At 35.1% G+C, this 19,343-nt stretch overlaps 1 protein-coding gene across 2 annotated transcripts in view; it reads left to right on the forward strand.

Annotated features, from left to right (window-relative positions):
* ATP6V1C1 (ATPase H+ transporting V1 subunit C1) overlaps window positions 1–19,013 on the forward strand; it is a 38,792-nt gene extending 19,779 nt beyond the window's left edge. For both annotated transcript variants that reach the window (XM_017664280.3, XM_017664286.3), the window contains 10 exons: window positions 2,814–2,899; window positions 5,176–5,270; window positions 6,786–6,877; window positions 7,908–8,006; window positions 9,795–9,863; window positions 14,825–14,917; window positions 15,000–15,093; window positions 16,510–16,607; window positions 17,178–17,304; window positions 18,384–19,013. In XM_017664280.3, the coding sequence (XP_017519769.1) occupies window positions 2,814–2,899; window positions 5,176–5,270; window positions 6,786–6,877; window positions 7,908–8,006; window positions 9,795–9,863; window positions 14,825–14,917; window positions 15,000–15,093; window positions 16,510–16,607; window positions 17,178–17,304; window positions 18,384–18,479 (949 nt within the window). In that variant the 3' untranslated portion in view covers window positions 18,480–19,013. The remainder of the gene's footprint in view (window positions 1–2,813; window positions 2,900–5,175; window positions 5,271–6,785; window positions 6,878–7,907; window positions 8,007–9,794; window positions 9,864–14,824; window positions 14,918–14,999; window positions 15,094–16,509; window positions 16,608–17,177; window positions 17,305–18,383) is intronic.
* Window positions 19,014–19,343: the final 330 nt, after the last annotated feature.

Genomic DNA, 19,343 nt, shown 5'->3' on the forward strand with positions numbered 1-19,343 from the left:
TAGCTGAAGATGGGAATGGTATCCTTGATAACTTTCTGCATTTTGATTAATTGACAGAATCAGCCTGCAATCCTTTTGATGCTCTGAATACACAGCTTAGGGCTTAGGTAAATAGGTGTAATTTGTAAAATAGAGAATTTTGTTGAATCTTAGAAATGTACACTTGATTGAATCTTTAAGGGAACAGGCTTTAATTGAAGGGAACTTATTCTTGAAATCTATGCAGAACAGTTTCCCATTTATGCTGTTACATTTTTCTGAATTGATAGAATGTTTCTGGTAACAAGCTGAGATTTTGCCGAGACATCTTTTAATATCACAACAAGTTAGCAAGGAAATAAACAGAACTAAAAATGTACTGGTGGTCTTTAATTTTTCAGGCAAAAGGGCCAGTCAGTAGACAGTTTTACAGTACATGAGGCAAGAGATAACACAGCCACAACTAAGGCCAGGCACTTGTCAATAAGAATGGAAAAGACAGGATGAAAGAAGTAACAAGGTATGTTTAGGGTTAATAATTCTATGCATTAACATAGAGCAGGTATAAAAATAATTATTGATAATATTCTTAAAGGGTAATTGATAAGAATCATCTCTTGGTTTCTTGATTACAGGTTTTTAATGAAGAAAAAGGTTAGGAGAAACTTTATAGTTGTCATCCCTGAGGTGATTGTCTTCCCTGCAGTCTGTCTACCTCATTTCAGTTTCAGAGCATTGAGAAGGAGTTCCCGAGAATATAATCATTAACACCTATTTGGACCCTTATCAGTCATCATCAATGGCATTATAGGTCTTTCTTTAAATCATCAGTGGGATGTTCTGAATATAGTTTAAGGTTTGCTCACATTTTTTAGGGAAGGAATCTGAAAGTATTCAGGACAAATGTAGTTCCTTTGGTCAGTAGAACTGAAAATTACCTGTTCAGTTTGTCAGCTGTTCTTTTCTGCACTTTTATGCCATCTTGTCTTCATCAGTCTTCCTGAAAGACATGAGGAATTTAAAAATCATGTGGTGGTTAGACCTTGGGAGAATTGACAGATGGTGGCTTAATGACTTCGCTGTTCCAGTTTTTAAAGTCTGAACATTGTGGTAGATAGAGGAAGTAAAGTTCATACATTTTCAGTAATTTAATCATCAGAGCAGATTTTTTTTTTTAAGGTGACCTCGTGTACTTTGACATAGGTATTCCTGTAGAGCTATACAGAGACATAGAGTTCTGTTAAGCAATGTTAAGTTGATAAACTCGGCACTAGGCAAGTTCTACACTCTGAACTATTTCTACACATTTTGAATGTTCTAGAAAATGGTTCTGTTTATAAGATGTTTATCAAGTTATATGGGAATAGTGGTTTGTCTCCTTTCAAAGAATGGGTGAATTTTGGAGACACAGCTAAGTATGTGTACACAATCCAAATTAAGTGTGTCAGAGATGTGTGGCTTACATCATTCTTTCTGAAATTGTTAGGTTTGAAGTCATACAGCTTAGGATTGCCATTGAAATTTAGCCCTCCTGTACCCTTTTTCTGGCCCTTACTAGTTCATGTTGCAAGAATGTCTTAATTTATAATTCAGTTTATCCTCCCTGCCCTTGAGCATATCAGTCACAGTAATTGTCTGAAGCCCTGTGACGACCATGTTGTGCCTTCTCTAAAGTGTGGCATCTGTCTGCAGCTTGGTGCCAGCCTGCCTTCCTTGCCTAACTTCCCCTGCTCCTCAGCACCATGCTCCAGGCAGTCTGGGCCCCTCATCGTTCTCTAATGCCCGTTGCTTTTCTGCTGCCTTATCATGACTCGTACAATGATGCCCTGTAGCAAGAATATACTTTCTCCCCATCTAATCATCCTTTCAAAATCATTCCTATCCTTCATTGCCCTGCTGATGAGCCATTATACTTTCTTGATTCTAGTAGTTGGAAGGGATCCCTTTTTCCTTCCTGTGTCTCTTTCTGTAACCAGGTAATCTCACAGAGTGCTTTGTATTTAGTCACTTGTAGTTCTTGGTATCTTTCCAATTTAATTTTAAGCTATGTGAACCTAGTGATTTTGTCTTGTATACTTTTGTACCAGAGGGCCTAGAGGCACACATGGAATGGAGGAAGGAACACTGGACTCCAAAATTGAGGCACTATTTTCTATTCACAGACCTGCTGTTAACTGGTTTTGTGATTTTGTTTCTTGTGACCAAATCATGTTCTTTCTTTATACCGCAGTGCCTTTACTTACATAAGTTGAGGGGATTGACAAGGGATATCTAGGGGCCTTGATAGTTTTGGCACTATGGTTTCCTGTGTAGAGTTGTTTCTTGCAAATCCTAGATGCTCAATAAATAGTTAATAAATAATGTAGGACCTCATTCTTCATTATTACTGTTGCTTATGTTCTGATGCCTGTCAGATTCCTTTTGTCCTAAGGGTAAGCATATAATCAGTGACTGCTGGCTCCCTCCCTCCTCCTGTTTTTAGTCCTTGTAGTCAGATCTTTTGCCCATTTTCTCAGCATATAAGATCTGGTTATTTACAACCTGTTTCTTACTAACTTCCCATTTCTTTCTTTCCAGACTTAATAATGTATTGTACGTAGTCTCCTTAAAACTCTACAGTTACTCATTTGAGTTTGTATATAACAAAATCTTGGTCCATTTTATCCTTAAAACATTATTCATAGAAGTTGGGACCCATTAGTTCTGTATTAAGTAGAAGTATGTAATAGGAACATATATAGTTAAATTCATGTATTTATGTAATGTAGTCATTGTGTAGTATTTATTTAGGTATTTTCCCTGAGAATGATTCTTAACTTTTCTTTCCTTCCAAGGGTGGTTAAGAAAGTGGCTCAGTATATGGCTGATGTACTGGAGGATAGTAAAGATAAAGTTCAGGAGAATCTGTTGGCCAATGGAGGTAAGCTCATGTTTCATGATCTGATATTGACTTTCATAAAGTGGATGGCTTAACTACAAAAAAAAGTGAAAAAAGAAAATCTGTAGGTAAGGATATTAAATACAATGGAAAGCCATAAAATAGAATTATTATTATCACACTGCCATTTCCATCCTGTCCTCTGAAAAGCAATTTCATGTATGACAATCTTATGTATAATATATAATATAGCTTATATGGATGTCAAGTCCTTCAAAAAGCAATATTATGAAGACTTACCTTACTTAGTTCTTTCCAGGATCTATTTGTTAACTCAGATTTACTATTGTGTTTCCAAGTTAATGTGTCTCAGCATTGTTCCAGTTGAATATTTGTTGTCTTCTCTAGCTTTTTATGTTTAATAGTGTCCCAACTGCTAAAGCCTTAGAATATAAATTATTTTATTGCAGAATAATGCCTCCCCCCCATCAAAGTTGAATATGGCATTTCCTTAGAAAGGTGTACTACCGACCTCTCTGTAGCTAGAAACTAATATTTATAGAGGTTGCTCTGTGTAATAATGGCTTTGACTTTATTGTCTTCTGTACTTGCATTTGTTGTTTTATTATGTACTGTTACTTTAGCATTTGCTTTTAAAGTAGGCTGATCTTTAGTGATGGGTCATTATAATAAGAAATAACCCTTTCTTTCATTCTGTCCTGTATTGTCTGCTATAACAAAGGTCACTGTTGTGACTTTGTTAAATTAGCATTTGTTAAGTAGAGTCCAGGTCTGTCTAGGGATGGTGAGCCAGGGTTCAACAAAAGATCTTAATCAAGGGAAAGTGAAATAGAGAAATTTATTACTCAGTCCTGGAGGTGGGCAGGGCATGTGGGAGGTCAAGGCAGGGTGCAGGTAAAAGGGCAGGAGCTGAGGCACATGCCTTTAATATGGTCTGCAGGTGGAGTGCTTTGGGGTTCTCAGGCTAAGTCCAGGTCAGTAAATTCAAACCAAAAAGAGTGGGATCTTGGTATCCTTAGAGGGAATCTTATCTAAGGGGCACACAAGGGGAATGTCCCGGGGAAGAGTGCTTATCACAGGGGTCATATCTGGGGGAGTTATATCAGGAATTTATATTTACTTGTCATTCTGTAGGCTGTTATCTAGGGCTGTTATCAAGGGTAGGGCTAGTGCAGTTTCTAGGCACCTGCAGGCCACTTGGCCATACAAAATGGATATTGAGGCAGCAATATGGAGTAGTTTGGCTAAACTCTTCTTCGTTAAACTCAACAGAGTCACTGTATTTTAAATCTAATGTTTTCTAGTTTCATTTCTTCCTCTTGCAGAAAAACATGCTCAATGAATCAGTAAAAAAAAAAATTCAGTAATTGGTTCTTCCTCTTTGTTATAATCATGATCTTGACCTAATTGTTTGCTGTTCCTGCTAATTTGTGTTTGGGACAGAAAGACAGAATTTATGTTAATTTAGGGTGGCTTTACTGATCTTCTAGGTATTTGATGACTAAGGTAGTCAGTCTAGTAGGTAGGATAGGGATTAACAATCTAGGGAACATTACATCTAAAAGTGCTTTTGGAAATACCGTCTTATGTTTTTGACTCGGTGGTATTATGTAGGGTGAAGTTGAGGAGAGAAAGAGATTTTGATGCGAATTAATTTTTCTAGTTAGCCCTAGCTGACATTTGGTTTCCTGACCTTAATCCCATCAGATCTGAAATGTAAAGTCATTTTGATTACTAAACTTCCAAGGAATTAGTTGTTAGATGTCTTTTTGTCTCTTATATTTTTAATTTTTCCATTTGAAAGTAAAAGGGCCCATGTTCTGAAGATTGTTGAAGTAGACTCCTAGAAACAGTCATGACATGGTTTTAACACACAAGTTCATTTTTAGTTTCTTTAGTTAAATTGGCAAAGAGCATACCTTTGTCAGATTCTACATTTTGAGGAAACACTTAGAAATAGTTTCTTAATTGTGTTTCTTTCTCCTGCATTTGAAGCATATATTGGATATGTACATACTCCATTTGTTAAGTCATCAAATTAGAAGGAGCATTTAAATATTATTAAAAATAAAAATACTAAATTTTAAGTAAGGAGAAGAGATCCAATCAGATTACAAGGTAAAAACTTTGATTAATTTATATTACTACAGTTCCACGTTTATTTAAATAGGACTCTTCAGAAATGACATCTTTACTCATATTCTCAGTGCCAGTTTCGGCATTAAAATCTGTTACTGTATAGTGAACTATAAAAAATTCTGCTGCTTCTCAGTAATTAATCTATTCCCTTATTTCAGTTGACTTGGTTACTTATATAACAAGGTTTCAGTGGGACATGGCTAAATATCCAATCAAGCAGTCCCTGAAAAATATTTCTGAAATAATTGCCAAGGTAAGATAAAAAAAATGACACAGGTAGGACATGTTGATTTATAGTAGCTTTATTTATTTTATAAGTATTTAGCCATTAAATACTCTAGGTTTTGACAAAGTAACTTAAACGTGACTGACACAAAAGGGAGGTACCTTTACTGCAACTTTATTAAAAAAGGAAGATGTTAAAAAGTACAACACTTTCATGTATAGATTATCCATGTTGTAGAGTTTACATGTTTATGTGGTAATTATTGCATCAATAATGTTTAAGTAAGGAAAACTTGAAATTCTAAAATTATTATTTATATATGTTTTAAAGGTAACTAAGATCATGTATAATAGGAAATTGGAATCTATTGAAGATCTAGGAGTCAGGTCGTTTGAGTATGTTTATGTACAGTATGGATTTAGACATTAAATTTTATGGGTTCTCTGATGTTTTCTGATGGTAGATTCTCTATCTAGAAAAATGCCCATATTCATGTACCACATGATTTTATGTACAGTTACACGGATGCACAGATCCTGAGGCCCATCCATGAATGTGACGAGTTAAGAGCTAGGTCCTTTTATATTGAGAAATCCTTGAGCTTGAGACAAAATGTAAAAGTCTTAATTGAAACCGTAATGAAGCAAATAGATAAGGACCTGTTAATTGTTTGCTAACTTTGTTATGACCTAGCTCTAATGAGAAGTATGTTTTAAATTACTTGGACAGACTTTCCTTGGTGCCTGATGACTTTATTTCTACAGTGTACTCTATAATTAATTGTAAGTGAATAGACTATCAAGGATTTTAATGAGTCATCATAATTAATGAAAATGAATAGTTTAATAATACAAAGTGGTGCTCTTACTATGACTGAGCCTTATTTCTTTTTTATCCTTATCAAAGATTTAGTTGCCTTTCTCCTGAAGCAGGCTCAGAGAGGTGAAGTGATTTATCCAGTGCCACAAAGCTAATAATGGTAGAGCGCAGTTGAAACGAAAACTAGTTACCCAAATGTTAAATGTACTGCTTTGTGTTTTCTCCTTAAGTAGTTAGTAGTTTCAGTCATCTTTTTGAAAAATCAGCTTTTATAAATTTACAAATATATTCAACTACAATTTTAATTTCGTTACAAAAACATTTTGTGTAAATAGTGGTGTTGTGAACAAAACTATGTAGCTTAGTCCTTTTGGAAATCAATTATTCGACCTTGTGAATTAAAACCTTTTTTTGGCAAATCTCTACACCTGGTGGCCTAGATTCTACTTATGTGGATTAAGGAGTAATATAATAACAGTAATTTAAAAATATAACATCTTAAGTGGAAGAGATCATTTGGAAATTACTATGGTTATTAAAAACAAAGTAGATTTTTTTAAAATTGATCTTTTAAAGTCATGCTTTTAAAATAATAGAATATTCTTATATCAGGAATTAGTTATGTTTTGTTTTTTAAAGTGAATGTTTAAGTACGGCTACTTTAATTGTGCTAGTAGAGGCAGATTTAGGAAAATTTTGCCTATTTCTCTTTCTTTTTTAAAGGGAGTGACTCAGATTGACAATGACCTGAAATCTAGAGCATCTGCATATAATAACCTGAAAGGCAATCTCCAGAATTTGGAACGAAAGAATGCGTAAGCATATTAAGTATATGTGAATATTAAGACTTGGGGAAGCATTCATACACTAAATGAGCTATTATTAGACTTTGCTAAATTCCAGTTTATGTGGTTGAAATGTTTTTTTCACTTGACAGAGAAAAGTTCATTAATTCAGGCTGGTCAAACAGATGTGAGGCTGATATATTATACTTGTTTCATATACAGCACTTGTGAATTGGGTCCTGGGTTATCCCTTTATCTATTTGATTTTTTGTGAAAAATTGCCTAAAATTGTTTTTAAATAAAATCATAGTCCAATTGCATAGCAACTGTTTGCTGCTTAAAATAATTCTATAGAAGAATCCTTTTATAATGTAATACTGAATTCTTTAATGTTTTCCATGTTTCTATTTTTTACGTTAGGTTTTTTAAAAATAGAGCACTGTTATTTTTGTTGCTCTCATTCTGTTATGACTTCTACAAGTATAGCTTTAAGCACTTAACTGTTCACGTCACACATTCATATCCCAGAGGGAAAGTTGGTTAGATACCGTCAGTGGTACAAAAAGGCAAGTTATTTTCATTATGAAGCATACGAGGAGACCAACTCAAGGCTGATTTGAAAGAGTTGATTATTGGTTAACTGATCAAAATTGCCTGGTAGCAAATGATACCCAGCTAGAGGGAGGAAAATCAAAGTTTGTGCTTGGATGATAAAATTTCATAATTAAGATGTAGTAGACTTTAATTGATATCTATTGAATAACATTTTCCAAGTCAAGATACTGTGTATGTAATCAAGAGAAGAGCTGAGTTATAATAATTAAAGCAAACACAAAGAAAGACATTACAGGCAAATTTTGATATATGTTGACATTTCTTTGTTTGCAGGGATGGAAATACTCAGCTAAATTTTGAGTTCTGATAAAGTGAAAGTTAACTAATCCCTCTCTTGAGATGTGTTTATAGCATATGTGAATATAATTAACCTGGTATTTCTTTACTTGTGTTATTATGGAATTACATAATTATCAGCCTAATGATTTTTTTTCTCATTCATCAGAGGAAGTTTGCTAACTAGAAGTCTAGCAGAAATTGTGAAGAAGGATGACTTTGTTCTTGACTCAGAGTATCTCATCACATTACTGGTTGTAGTTCCCAAGTATGTCTCTTTATTATAGAAGGTTTTTACTTATTTGTCCACAAGAAAAATATTAGTATCTGGTATTGTAATTTGAAGTTTTCCATAGAACCCAAGTATAAAGGAATATCACCTTGTCACTCATTCTGTTAACCAACATGTACTCATGTGGCACATATAGGGGAATTTAGTTCATAACCTGGTAATGAAGATATCAGTTGTAATTTGAGATTCTAAATCAAATTTGGTACCGTGGTAGAGTTGGCTCCATTAAAAAATTAAATGTGCTAAATTATTGGGTTTTTTTAAATAAGAATTTTAGATTTTTCAAAATAGGAAGCTCTGTGTGTTTTTAAAAAATCCTTGTGAGTGGTCAGGATGAATTAAGCTGTTTTAAGAAGCAAAGGATGGATTATATCAGGGATTAGCAAATTTTTTCTATAAAGGACCAGGTATTAGGTATGTTACACTTTGCGAGCAGTACATTCTCTGTTACATCTACGGAGCTCTGCTGCAGGGCTTTGTGGTTGTCCCTGAAAGCAGCCATACACAATATTCTCAGTAAAATTTTATTGAGAAAAACAGCTGTGGCTATGGGCATAGTTTGGGTTAGATAACCCTTTGAAATCTCTTAGATTTGTCCTTCATGTGTTAATTAACATTTGATCATAGTTAATTTTGGTGAAATTAAATCTTTGGACACTTGTAGGAAGAGGAGAACTCTGTGTGTGAATACTGTTGGTGGTTCACTTCTGACCTACACTGAGGTTTCACCATCAGGGAATCTTTGGGTAATCCAAACTGAGGTGGAAGATTTGGGGACTCTTTACAGCAAAACTGCATGAAGTCCTCCTTTGCTGTACTCTCCATTTTTATCTGGTTAGGAAACCAGAAATACTGGAAAATGATGCCGCCTGGAAAGGGATGGGAAAGCACCTCCATTGAATTTACAGTGGTTGCAATATTATCTGACTTCTGCTTTTTCCCCCTTACCACAGAATACTAGAACGCTGGTTATTTTTAATAAATTTATGTGTGTCTGTGTTTTTGTACTATGTAGGAAAATAACCTTTGCCCAGATAAAGGATTTGTCTCATTCAACCTTTATTTATAATTTGCGTTTAAAACCAGATGTTTTCATAGTGTTCTATTCACTGTAATTAAAGCATAGGTTGTAGGGTACCCTATGTAATGAATTATTCACTCTACTGGCCCCCTTTTATTTTTATTCTTTATTCATTATATTATTTTAAATTTCTTTATTTAAGATAATGGTCTGTCCCCACATCCCCACAAGCCACTGGTCTCTAGAGAAGGTTGTTGCACAATGTTCTGTGGCAACATAGTTTACCTCACGTTATTTATTCATGCTTCCTGGTACTCTGTGCTCCCAGGAAATATGGTTTTATCCTGTCCTTTACAACAGCCACTGAACAGAAGTGATGGTGCTTTCAGCATGGCCTTTTAGTTAATTGATTTTTAATGAGGTAATATAAATCAACCGTAAAGTTTGAAAGGGATTTGGAATCTGCACTTGGCTTTACTTCCTTTTCAAACCTAGTTCTAGGATGTGGCTGTTTTGCAATAGCTACTGGCTATAAGCGGGGGTGCACTGTATTTCCTGCTTCACCACTCAGTATATTTGAAATTCATTCTCAGTAGGAAACTTAGATTTTTTTGTTGAGGAGACTTGAGGTATACTTACTGTATTCAAATTTCACATTTGTCCCATAATTTTTTCTGTTTCTGGATAGGGCAGGAAGTAGGACTTGTTTTTTTTCACTTGTACTTATTGTACCTTTTCTGCAGGTTAAACCACAACGACTGGATCAAGCAGTATGAAACACTAGCTGAAATGGTAGTTCCAAGGTCTAGCAAGTAAGTAGTCATCTTTGTAAAACCCATTTCTTACCCAGAATTCCTTTTAGAGTTTAAATGTTGGGTTAGGGAATATTTTGTTTCCTTACCTTTGTAGTAAATTGACAGTTTCAGAACCATCTTTTTCACCTTACAAATATATGAATTATATTAACTCTAGTTATCATAATTTTAGACCTGGAAGGAGCTTTGCACAGTCTGATTGACCCACTTAGGTTTAGAGATGTACAAGTCTGAGGCTACAGAGTTGAAGTGGTTTGCCCAGAGTCACACATCTCATTAGTGGCAGGACTAGAATTAGAATCCAGGTCTCTGGGGTGGTACTTTTCCTGCTGCATTGTGCTGCCTTCTGAAAATTCTTCATTCAGTACTTACTGTATACCTACTGTGTCTGTAATTCCTCATTGATCTTGCAAAGGGAGTGTATCAAAATGGCTGCTAGAGTACTTTGTTAATCTCCAAATATTCATTATCACTTTCCAGTGAGTATAAATTCTACCTAATTTATACTTTACTTAAAAGAACTTATCAAGCATTTAAAAATTTTTGATTAACAAACATTGTGTGATTTGACAGTTATAACAATTCTGTGAGTAGTTTGGGCAGTTAACTCTTGTAGATGAGAAAATAAAAATCCAGAAGAGTTTAGTTGCCTAAGGCATGTATAGTGTCCAGAGGCAAAGTTAGGACCAAAACTCAGGTCCTCTAACTCCAGGTCCTGTACCCTTTTGACATTATACCATGTCATTTTTTTCTGTTATCTGCTATTCCACATAAGACGTTCTCTGAGAAAATATTAAATACAGTGTATATGCACTCCCCAAGGATTCTTTTGTATATAAATGCCTCAAGAGGTGGCAGCGTGATGAAGGAAAGATGTAGGAGATAGTGAAGAAGTGGTATTCGTAAGGCCAGGCCCATGAAATATTTTCTTTTCCAGTTTCATTGTGTCATATGGGAGGTAGCTTAGTATAATGGAAAGAGTCCTGGACCCAATCTGAGTTCTATTGCTGGTTCTGCTACCAGCTTGCTGTGTGACCTGGGGTAAGTCTTTTAACTTCTCTGGGCCTCATATTCTTTGTCTGTAAAATGAACATAGCAGCTTCCCTGTACACAATATGAAGTTATTTAAGGTTATTAAGGATTGCCAAGATACATAAAATATATAGGGTAATACAATTATTGTAGTTTCACAAATGGTGAGTTTTTGAGAATTAAACCATAGACATGAACTCATTATAATTTTATTTTTCCCTACTTAGTGGGGATACCTTCTACTTATATTAGCCCTTCACATGGTAAACTGAAGGCTAAGGTCATGTCTTGATACTAGTTTTCCATTGAAGCTTTTGGTCCTGACAGATAACACCTTCAAATACCTTTGTGCTCTGTGTTAAAGCTATAGGGTTTGACTCTGTGTGAGCGGCATGCGCAGGAGGCAGGTATGGACCCAGGGCACACAGTGTCGCACCAAGTTGTACATGTGCCAAGCCGGAGTGCTAGGGGAGTGGCATGTAAGCTAGTTGAGTAGGCCCAGATTTACTCTGAAAGAAGGACTTTAAAAATATTACTTCAGAGAATTGACATCTTTTGAAAATCACTTTTTAGTGTAAAGGGAAAAATGTCAGGCAGTTAGTTTCGTGTAGGTAATTTCTGTCTTCTGAATGTCCTGTAATTGCTCACTGGCCAATTGAGAGTTCCCAGCTCTTGCTTACCCAGTGAAAACATCTCTTCTATTTGTTTCTCAGTTCAAAAGACTCTTGGAATCATTGACTTGAAATAGTAGCTCTTTGAATTTAGTCATTGAGAACAGAGCAGTCGCTCAACCAGCACTGAGAAGAGGATGGCTGGTTCATGTGGGGCAGATACGCTGTGAGGGGTTAGTTTGGAATTCTGTCCACTGTTGAGGGAAGATATCTATGACTTGATGCTGGATTTTTTGCCTATAAAAACCTGAGTAATTACTATGTGCCAGTCATTGTTCTGAGTGCTTTTTAAGTCAGTTATAAATATAACACTTTCCTTGTTGCTTTTTGCCATGATACTTGAGTCAGCATTACTTTTTTTAAAATTAAGTTATTATTGATATACACTCTTATGAAGGTTTCACATGAAAAAAAAATGTGGTTACTACATTTACCCATATTATCAAGTCCCCACCCATAGCCCAGTGCAGGCACTGTCCATCAGTGTAGTAAAAGAGTCAGCATTACTCTTGAGAGCAGTGAAAATGAAAGGGAGATTTTGAGAGAAATTAGACTAAAAAATAGCATCTTCAAACCTAAAAGAAATAATTTCACCTAAAAAATACACGAAATCTAGCTATTTGTGAAATTCTCTACATCAGTCTTAAAATATTCGATGATTTGAAATGCTGCCATTATTGTGTGGGAAAGTCTGGGGATGTATTTAAAAAGCTATGTCAGAGTTATGGCCAAAGAAGTGGAGAACAGGCTACTGTCCTGCTTCTTTTTGCTGGGAAAACTGTCCAGAGAGAGGTGCTTTCATTTGTACTGTCAGAATTACCACTTCCATTTCTGTCTGCCTACTTTTGCTCATTAAGACAGTCTGATGGGGTCAGATCACTGTTTAACTTTCTGCCTTTTCTCTGTTGTTGGGAACAGTACCCCAAGCTCATTGGTTACACCTAGAGAAGATAGTGTTACTTCATCTACATAACAGTAGAACTGAATGAAAAGAGTGAGTTTGGGTCATTTATTTGAACCTAATAGAACTTTTGCAAGTTGGGTGTAATCTAAACTAAGCCCCCTTTCAGGCACAATTCCTGGCCAGCATCATATCTAGGGAAGGTTCAAGTCCATGTTTAATCTTGAAATGATGGTACTTTCTTACCTTTTTCTTCACTTCAGAGCTTTCATTTGCTTCCACTCGGTATCACTGCTTTTGTGAAACTCTGTGTCCCCTCAGATAGTTATTCATTCCCTTCTATGCCCCAACATATCACATATATCTTGTATTACAACACAGCTCTGTGTTGTACTTATCTATTTGTATCTGTTTCCCCTATTAGACCCGTGCCTTGAGGTGAGGAAGCCATGTCTCATTAGCTTTATTCCTAACAGCTGGCAAGAGCTGGTCACATTTAAAGAGGCTCGGTACATGCTGAATGACAGGAAGTGTGTTTACTAAGGACTCATGGTTTATTTCATTTTATTTGGTTCTTTTTTCATAGTTTATTTTTATGAAGTTTTAAGAAAAACCTCCCCTAGGAGACAGAAAGAGAAATGCCCTTTATTTATTTTTTCTTAATATGACAGTGCAGTACGAATTAGTCATAAAACAAGACTGAATTTTTATCTTGGCTTCTTTCAATTCTGAGTAAAGCCAAATAACTTTGCCATGACCCAGGTCTCTCCATGATAAGAGCCTGCATAGTAGACACCTTGCTTGTTGACGCAGAGCCATCATGTCAAACATCAAATGCTTTTGAAATGGCTTTCAGAACAGCAAAGTTTAAAAGATTAGTATGATAGTCGTCGATTACTGTGATGGGTCTGGAATAGCCAGTCAAGTTGGATTTGGATTTGTTTTATCTCAGTCGGTCAGCACATCCCTGAGTCAGTCCTAGCAAACCAAAAGATCATTGAAGGTTTTTGTTGAGTTCTGTGTACTTGGTTGGTAGCTGTCTTGACAGGCACCAGGAGCAGAAACTAAGGGAATAGTTGTGAAAGGGCACCATTTACAAGGAGGTTCAGCTGTCTGAATCCAGAGTTGCTGAGTCTCTTCTGTGTCCGTGATTGTAGGGGGCGGTGCTCTCAGAGGCGCTGCTGGTCACACTGCTGGGCAGGGAGCCCCTGCTGGCTGGCTGACCAAGAGCCAGGGGGCTTCAGTGCTTGAAGCCATTCTGCCACTCAGCACTGGAGTTGCCTCCTGAATTTATCTTGGCTAACGAGGCATTTCTTAGGTTTTCTGAAAAAACTAAGCTTCCTTTTCTTTTTTTCCTAATTCAGTAAAGTATCTTTGAATTACACTCCCTCAGGCTTGTTAAACTTACCTTTTCTGATTTCAGAAGTGCCACATTGTAAATAAGAACTAAAACTAAAAACAAAAACAAAAACAAAACCCTGATACAGGAAAGACAGAAAGGAAGAGCCCCTGAGTGCTGTTATACTGCCCCAGGATGAAACGATCCAGTGTGTAGCATCCTGAACCTTGCATATGGGATTCTCTACATAAGTAGTCATAGTAATTTTTATAAGTCAAATTAGGATAATGCTGTACTGAAATGTACAGTATGCCTTGCCAAGCAGTAGACTTTTACCCAGGGCATTACAAATTTATGTGACAGTTAAACTTCCTGATAGTGGGGTGTGGAAAGATCTTTCCAATGATGTCCATAGAGCTGTGACTAGAGAGAAGTTCTGACCTTGCTGGGATTTTCTAAAGCCTAAAAGGAAGCCCAGAGATTCCTTTAGACCGTTGCAATTGTCAATTTTTTATTTTTGTGTGATGGGAGAAAAGGAAAGATCTGAGGTAGGAGGTTTGGCAATGTAGAGAGGTGGGCCAGGCCTCGGTAGGTCTGGGCTGGCTGGAAAGAGGAAGAGAGAGTTTGGTTTGCAGAAGAGAAGAGGATGTTTAGCGAGAAAGCAAGGAGACTCTGGAAAGACTGGCTGTTAGGCAGTTTTGCCTCACCAGCCTGGCACTGATACAAATTGAAAAGCATGGTTCTGAGGGTTCAGATGCTTTACTTGAGTTAATGTTTAATTTTGTTGGGTTAGTAAGAAGGAACTGTAATACAGGGCTGTTAAAGCACTGTAAAGAAAAACATTATAAACACTGAATGTCTGCAGTGTTTGAGGCAATTGAAGTGTTTTGGGAAGGGCTGCCATACCCTACTGTTTTACCCGTTCCTCCCTCTCCTATGTCTCTGAATTCTACCCTTGATATGAAAGAGAGCAGTAAATGTAAAGCTTTACATGGACTTTATCTTTTTCCCATAGTGTTCTCTCAGAGGACCAAGACAGTTACCTTTGTAGTGTCACCTTGTTCAAGAAGGCAGTTGATGACTTCAGACACAAAGCCAGGAAAAACAAGTAAGATGATTGTTTTTTGTTTTTTAGTTCATTAGATCCCCTGTATATGGTGTGGACAGTTTTTTTTTTCCCCCAAATTCAGATTCATCGTTCGTGACTTTCAGTATAATGAAGAGGAGATGAAAGCAGATAAAGAAGAAATGAACAGGCTTTCTACTGACAAGAAAAAGCAATTTGTATGTGTTCCTAATATTTAGTATTATCAGTGTTAAGCATAAGAAAAAGTGGTGTTGCTTTTCTTTGATTTAAAAGCAAACCTCTGATTTTGCTTTTAGGACATTGGATTTTAGTTACTTTTTCTATTAAATAATAAAAATGAATTTTCTCTAAATAAGCTTAGATATGTGAGTAGTTAAAATACATGGCTTTAAAATTAATTACTCCATCTAAATACATATCAAAAATTAATTTTAAATGCAGTGCTTTGATTATGCCCTTATAGCTAGAGGTTATTTTATTAGTTAAGTAGTAGTTCTCTATTTCAGTAAGAATTTTCATTTTCTTGAGGCAAATTTTTTTAATGCCACAATCTTTTACTGAAGCTATTTGTATTTAAGCCATTGCAGTGTTAGAACATTCTAGACAAGATGGGGAACAGGGATGGAATTGTAGAAATAAAAGATGGTATCAACTTTCTTGCCATCTTTAAGTGCAGGATTACTGGAAAGACTAGAAGTATGTATGGAAGGGGAAACATGAATGAAAATGTATTTCTCTTGAAATGCAAGAGGAAATATAGGGCAAATCTTATTAAAATTATTTCTAAGTAGTTTGTAAACCATATCATCCCAATTTGGGAGAAAACTAATCCAGAGAACAGATTTTTTTAACCAGAGATTTTTGCTTTACTTTGTTACCCTTTTTGCTGAAATTAATTAGTTGATACATCCAAATAAGCTTAATCATATTACTAAATAACTATGAACTGAACATGTATGTCTTTTACATATGGAGAGGCAATATTAGTTACTTGAACTCTTTTTCTTTAAAGAGGTATTTTTGTTTAGTACTGGAAATTACACTGAATATTTTAAGTTCAAAAAGAATTTATACTCTGTAGTAGAATCATTAAAAATTTATAACATGAAGAGGTTTTAGGGATCTAGGTAAGCCACCTGATCTTACAGATGAGAAAACTAAGACCTAGAGATATTAAATGATTTACTGTGTGACTATCTTTGTTCCAGAGAAGTTGTTTGTTAAGGTGAATTCTATTTTAAATGTATGAAATGCTTTAGAGTATTGCATAGTCAATTCAGATTTTTCTATTTTGGTTTTCAAACCTAGGCCCCCTCTATTCTCTGTCAGTTTAAACTTCTTTCATTAAAATATATGCCATTTTCTATTTAGTGAATAGGTTCAGTGAATTTTAGTGTCTACTGAGGTTACAGAGTAGTGGCTAACCTTTTAATCAAATTAAAGATAAGATGTTTAAGATAGAATAATGAAACATTTTAAAAGTGAGTTGTAATGTTAATTCTGCTATAGATTCTTACTGGATAGTCATTCCTTTAAAAATATTTGGTTTATTAATTTCTAAAATGCCATTTCAAGACCAAATTGTGGTGATAAATTTTTTTTCCTTTTTATAGGGACCACTTGTACGGTGGCTGAAAGTGAATTTTAGTGAGGCCTTTATTGCGTGGATTCATGTGAAAGCCTTGAGGGTTTTTGTTGAGTCTGTTTTAAGGTAAAGAAAGTTAAGAAACTTGAAACTAAAGAATTCATAGATCCCTTTACTTTGGAACCTGTGTATTTTAACACACAGTCCAGTAATAGGAAATCGATTTAGAGAAATGGAGGGGCCAATCATGAGGGAGAGACTGTCAGTATGATTCCATTTATTATGTGCCGATTAGTCTTGTTCCTTTATAACAGGTTTGGAAAAAGAGGTCCATACTACTGTACTCTGCTTGTTTTCTTATGTGATTAGGTTAAAAATAGATTATAAAATATTAGTCAGTGTTTGTTGAGAAGGTGTTTCAAATATTTTACATGTAATTTGGTACAGAGTATACTGATGATTTATTTGAAATCATTGTTCATATTGACCAGAGATTGAGTTTCTGGGCATATTAGTTAAGCTTGTAAAAGTGGCCGTTAAAATGAGGAACTTAATTACAGTTAACAGGGAGAGGGTTCCTCATTTTAACGGCCTATAATTAAAGAAGAGTATCAGACTATTTGCTTTAAAAAGAAGTATCTTTGTATGTTTTCTTGTGTTAGATACTAACATACTGTATGTCTGCTTCCTTACAAGGTATGGCTTGCCCGTGAACTTCCAAGCAATGCTACTTCAGCCCAATAAGAAAACAATGAAGAAACTAAGAGAAGTATTATATGAATTGTATAAACATCTAGACAGTAGTGCAGCAGCAATTATTGATGTGAGTACTTCCTAGGTAGCCTGGTAGAGTAGGAACTGGAAAGAATTTCAGAAAAACTTACTGAAAGAATATAGAAGAGGGATAGTAAATGTATTATTTAATCTTTTTAAATTTCTTTGAAGTTCTCAATTAATTTGTTGGATAAACATAGCAAGTAATTTACTTTGTTGACCCTGGTTTATACTAGTTAGAGAAGTGTTTTGCTTCTTTTTATTTCTAAAAGCCAGTCATTATCTAGCTGTAGATATGTTATAACTGCAGAAATACAGAAATACTCAGTGATTCTAGTTGTTTACAAAAATACAAATTTCCAAAAGGAAGAAAATAAGTAGTTATTTTACTTTATTTGGTAGACATAGTGGACTCAATAGATGAGCATTTTAAAGGAAATTACCATTTTTCTAAAATGGTATATGTTTATATCCTCTTTTAAACACGTGTGTGTGTTTTTTGTTGTTATTGTTGTTTAAAAGTGTACTGGGCTTTTATATTTTTTATTTAAAATATCTTGCTTATTTTTTTCCTCCTTAGGATGGTAGTATCTCACATATGCATTGTTAGAACACATGAAAAATAAGTTTTTCTTGATAGAAGAAAATGTAGGAAATGACTTTCTACATTTTATGTGATTGTCAGTTGATACATAATTTCATAGTAGTAAATTCTTATAACATGCATATATAATAAGTGATATCATAAAATCATACTTGGTTCATTTTTATCTAGCATTTTATAAAACACATGTGCCATAAACTCAGTATCATAAGCCTGAGATTTCAAAAGTCATTTTGTATAGTATACATAAAAAAGGATGGTAAGGTCATTATAAAACACATCCAGGCTTTGGAGTCAGAGTGCTTGAATCTGGCTTTACTAGTCCCTGTGTTTCCTAGGGCAGTTCATCCTTTCTGAGACTGTTTTGTGCATTCGCAAAATGGAGGTGGTAATGCCTAACTCAGATTAAGTTAGCATAAATGCATAATCTTAGCCCAGAGTAGGTGTTCAATAAGAAGGTAAGTGGTAATACTTTAGTTCTTTATTTCTGTAAGTACTTAATTGAATAATTGATTTTTCCATAGGCTCCTATGGATATTCCAGGCTTAAACCTGAGTCAACAGGAATACTACCCTTATGTGTACTACAAGATTGACTGCAACTTGCTGGAATTCAAGTAAAAATGAGCTCCTCCTCAGACAATCTTGTCCTTGTGTTGGTGTATGCTAACAGAAATAGGTTGCAGTATGACAGTACTTTTAACTCTCTATTATCCTTTGCTTGCTTCTAACACCTTTTCCTACAAGTTCTTCCATAGTGGTCCATTTCTCAACATTTTCTTTTTAAAGGAAAATAGATGTCTTGTTTCTTTTTATTAATCAGGTCTGTAAATGTGTACTAAAAAATCAGAGTTTATTTATAAAACAGATGAGTTTATTTAAAGAGAAGGTCTTTCCTCAACGATATTGTGGTATGTATGCATTAATTCCATTTGTTACTATTGTGCACAAAAGCCTTGTTTACAAGGGAATGGTATAAACCTTTATACCATTTTGTTCACTGTATTTAGTAGACATAACTGTTTAATAGTTATTGAATTGTGATGTAAAGAAATGTGACAATATTCAGGTATATGCTTTCTGAATATTTCAAATTACAATCTGTGAGTACTGTTGACACCCACAGGAGAGAATAAAATGACCTGTGAAAAGGTGTATTGTGTGTGTAACTTCAGAAGATTACAGTTCAGTTTGAGCATTTCATGAGGACATCATGGCTGAATTGCTGTGCTACCTTCGAACTGTTGTTCTGTACCAAGGGTGACCATTTGTGTCCAATTTGTATATGATTTAAATGTGCCAAATATGGGTCACAGCACAGATTTACAGATCCTTTTTCAGTGTATGATAGGTATTTACATTTGGACACTGGACTTTTATCTTTCTTAAATAGGAAGTTGGGCCAATTTTGAATAAAATATAGTAAAACTAAGCAGCTTTAGTCATTTTTACCTAAGTATTTTACATGTTTCCTTTTTATGATCT

Source organism: Manis javanica, chromosome 2 (assembly GCF_040802235.1).
Source record: "Manis javanica isolate MJ-LG chromosome 2, MJ_LKY, whole genome shotgun sequence".
Taxonomy (NCBI): Eukaryota; Metazoa; Chordata; class Mammalia; order Pholidota; family Manidae; genus Manis; species Manis javanica.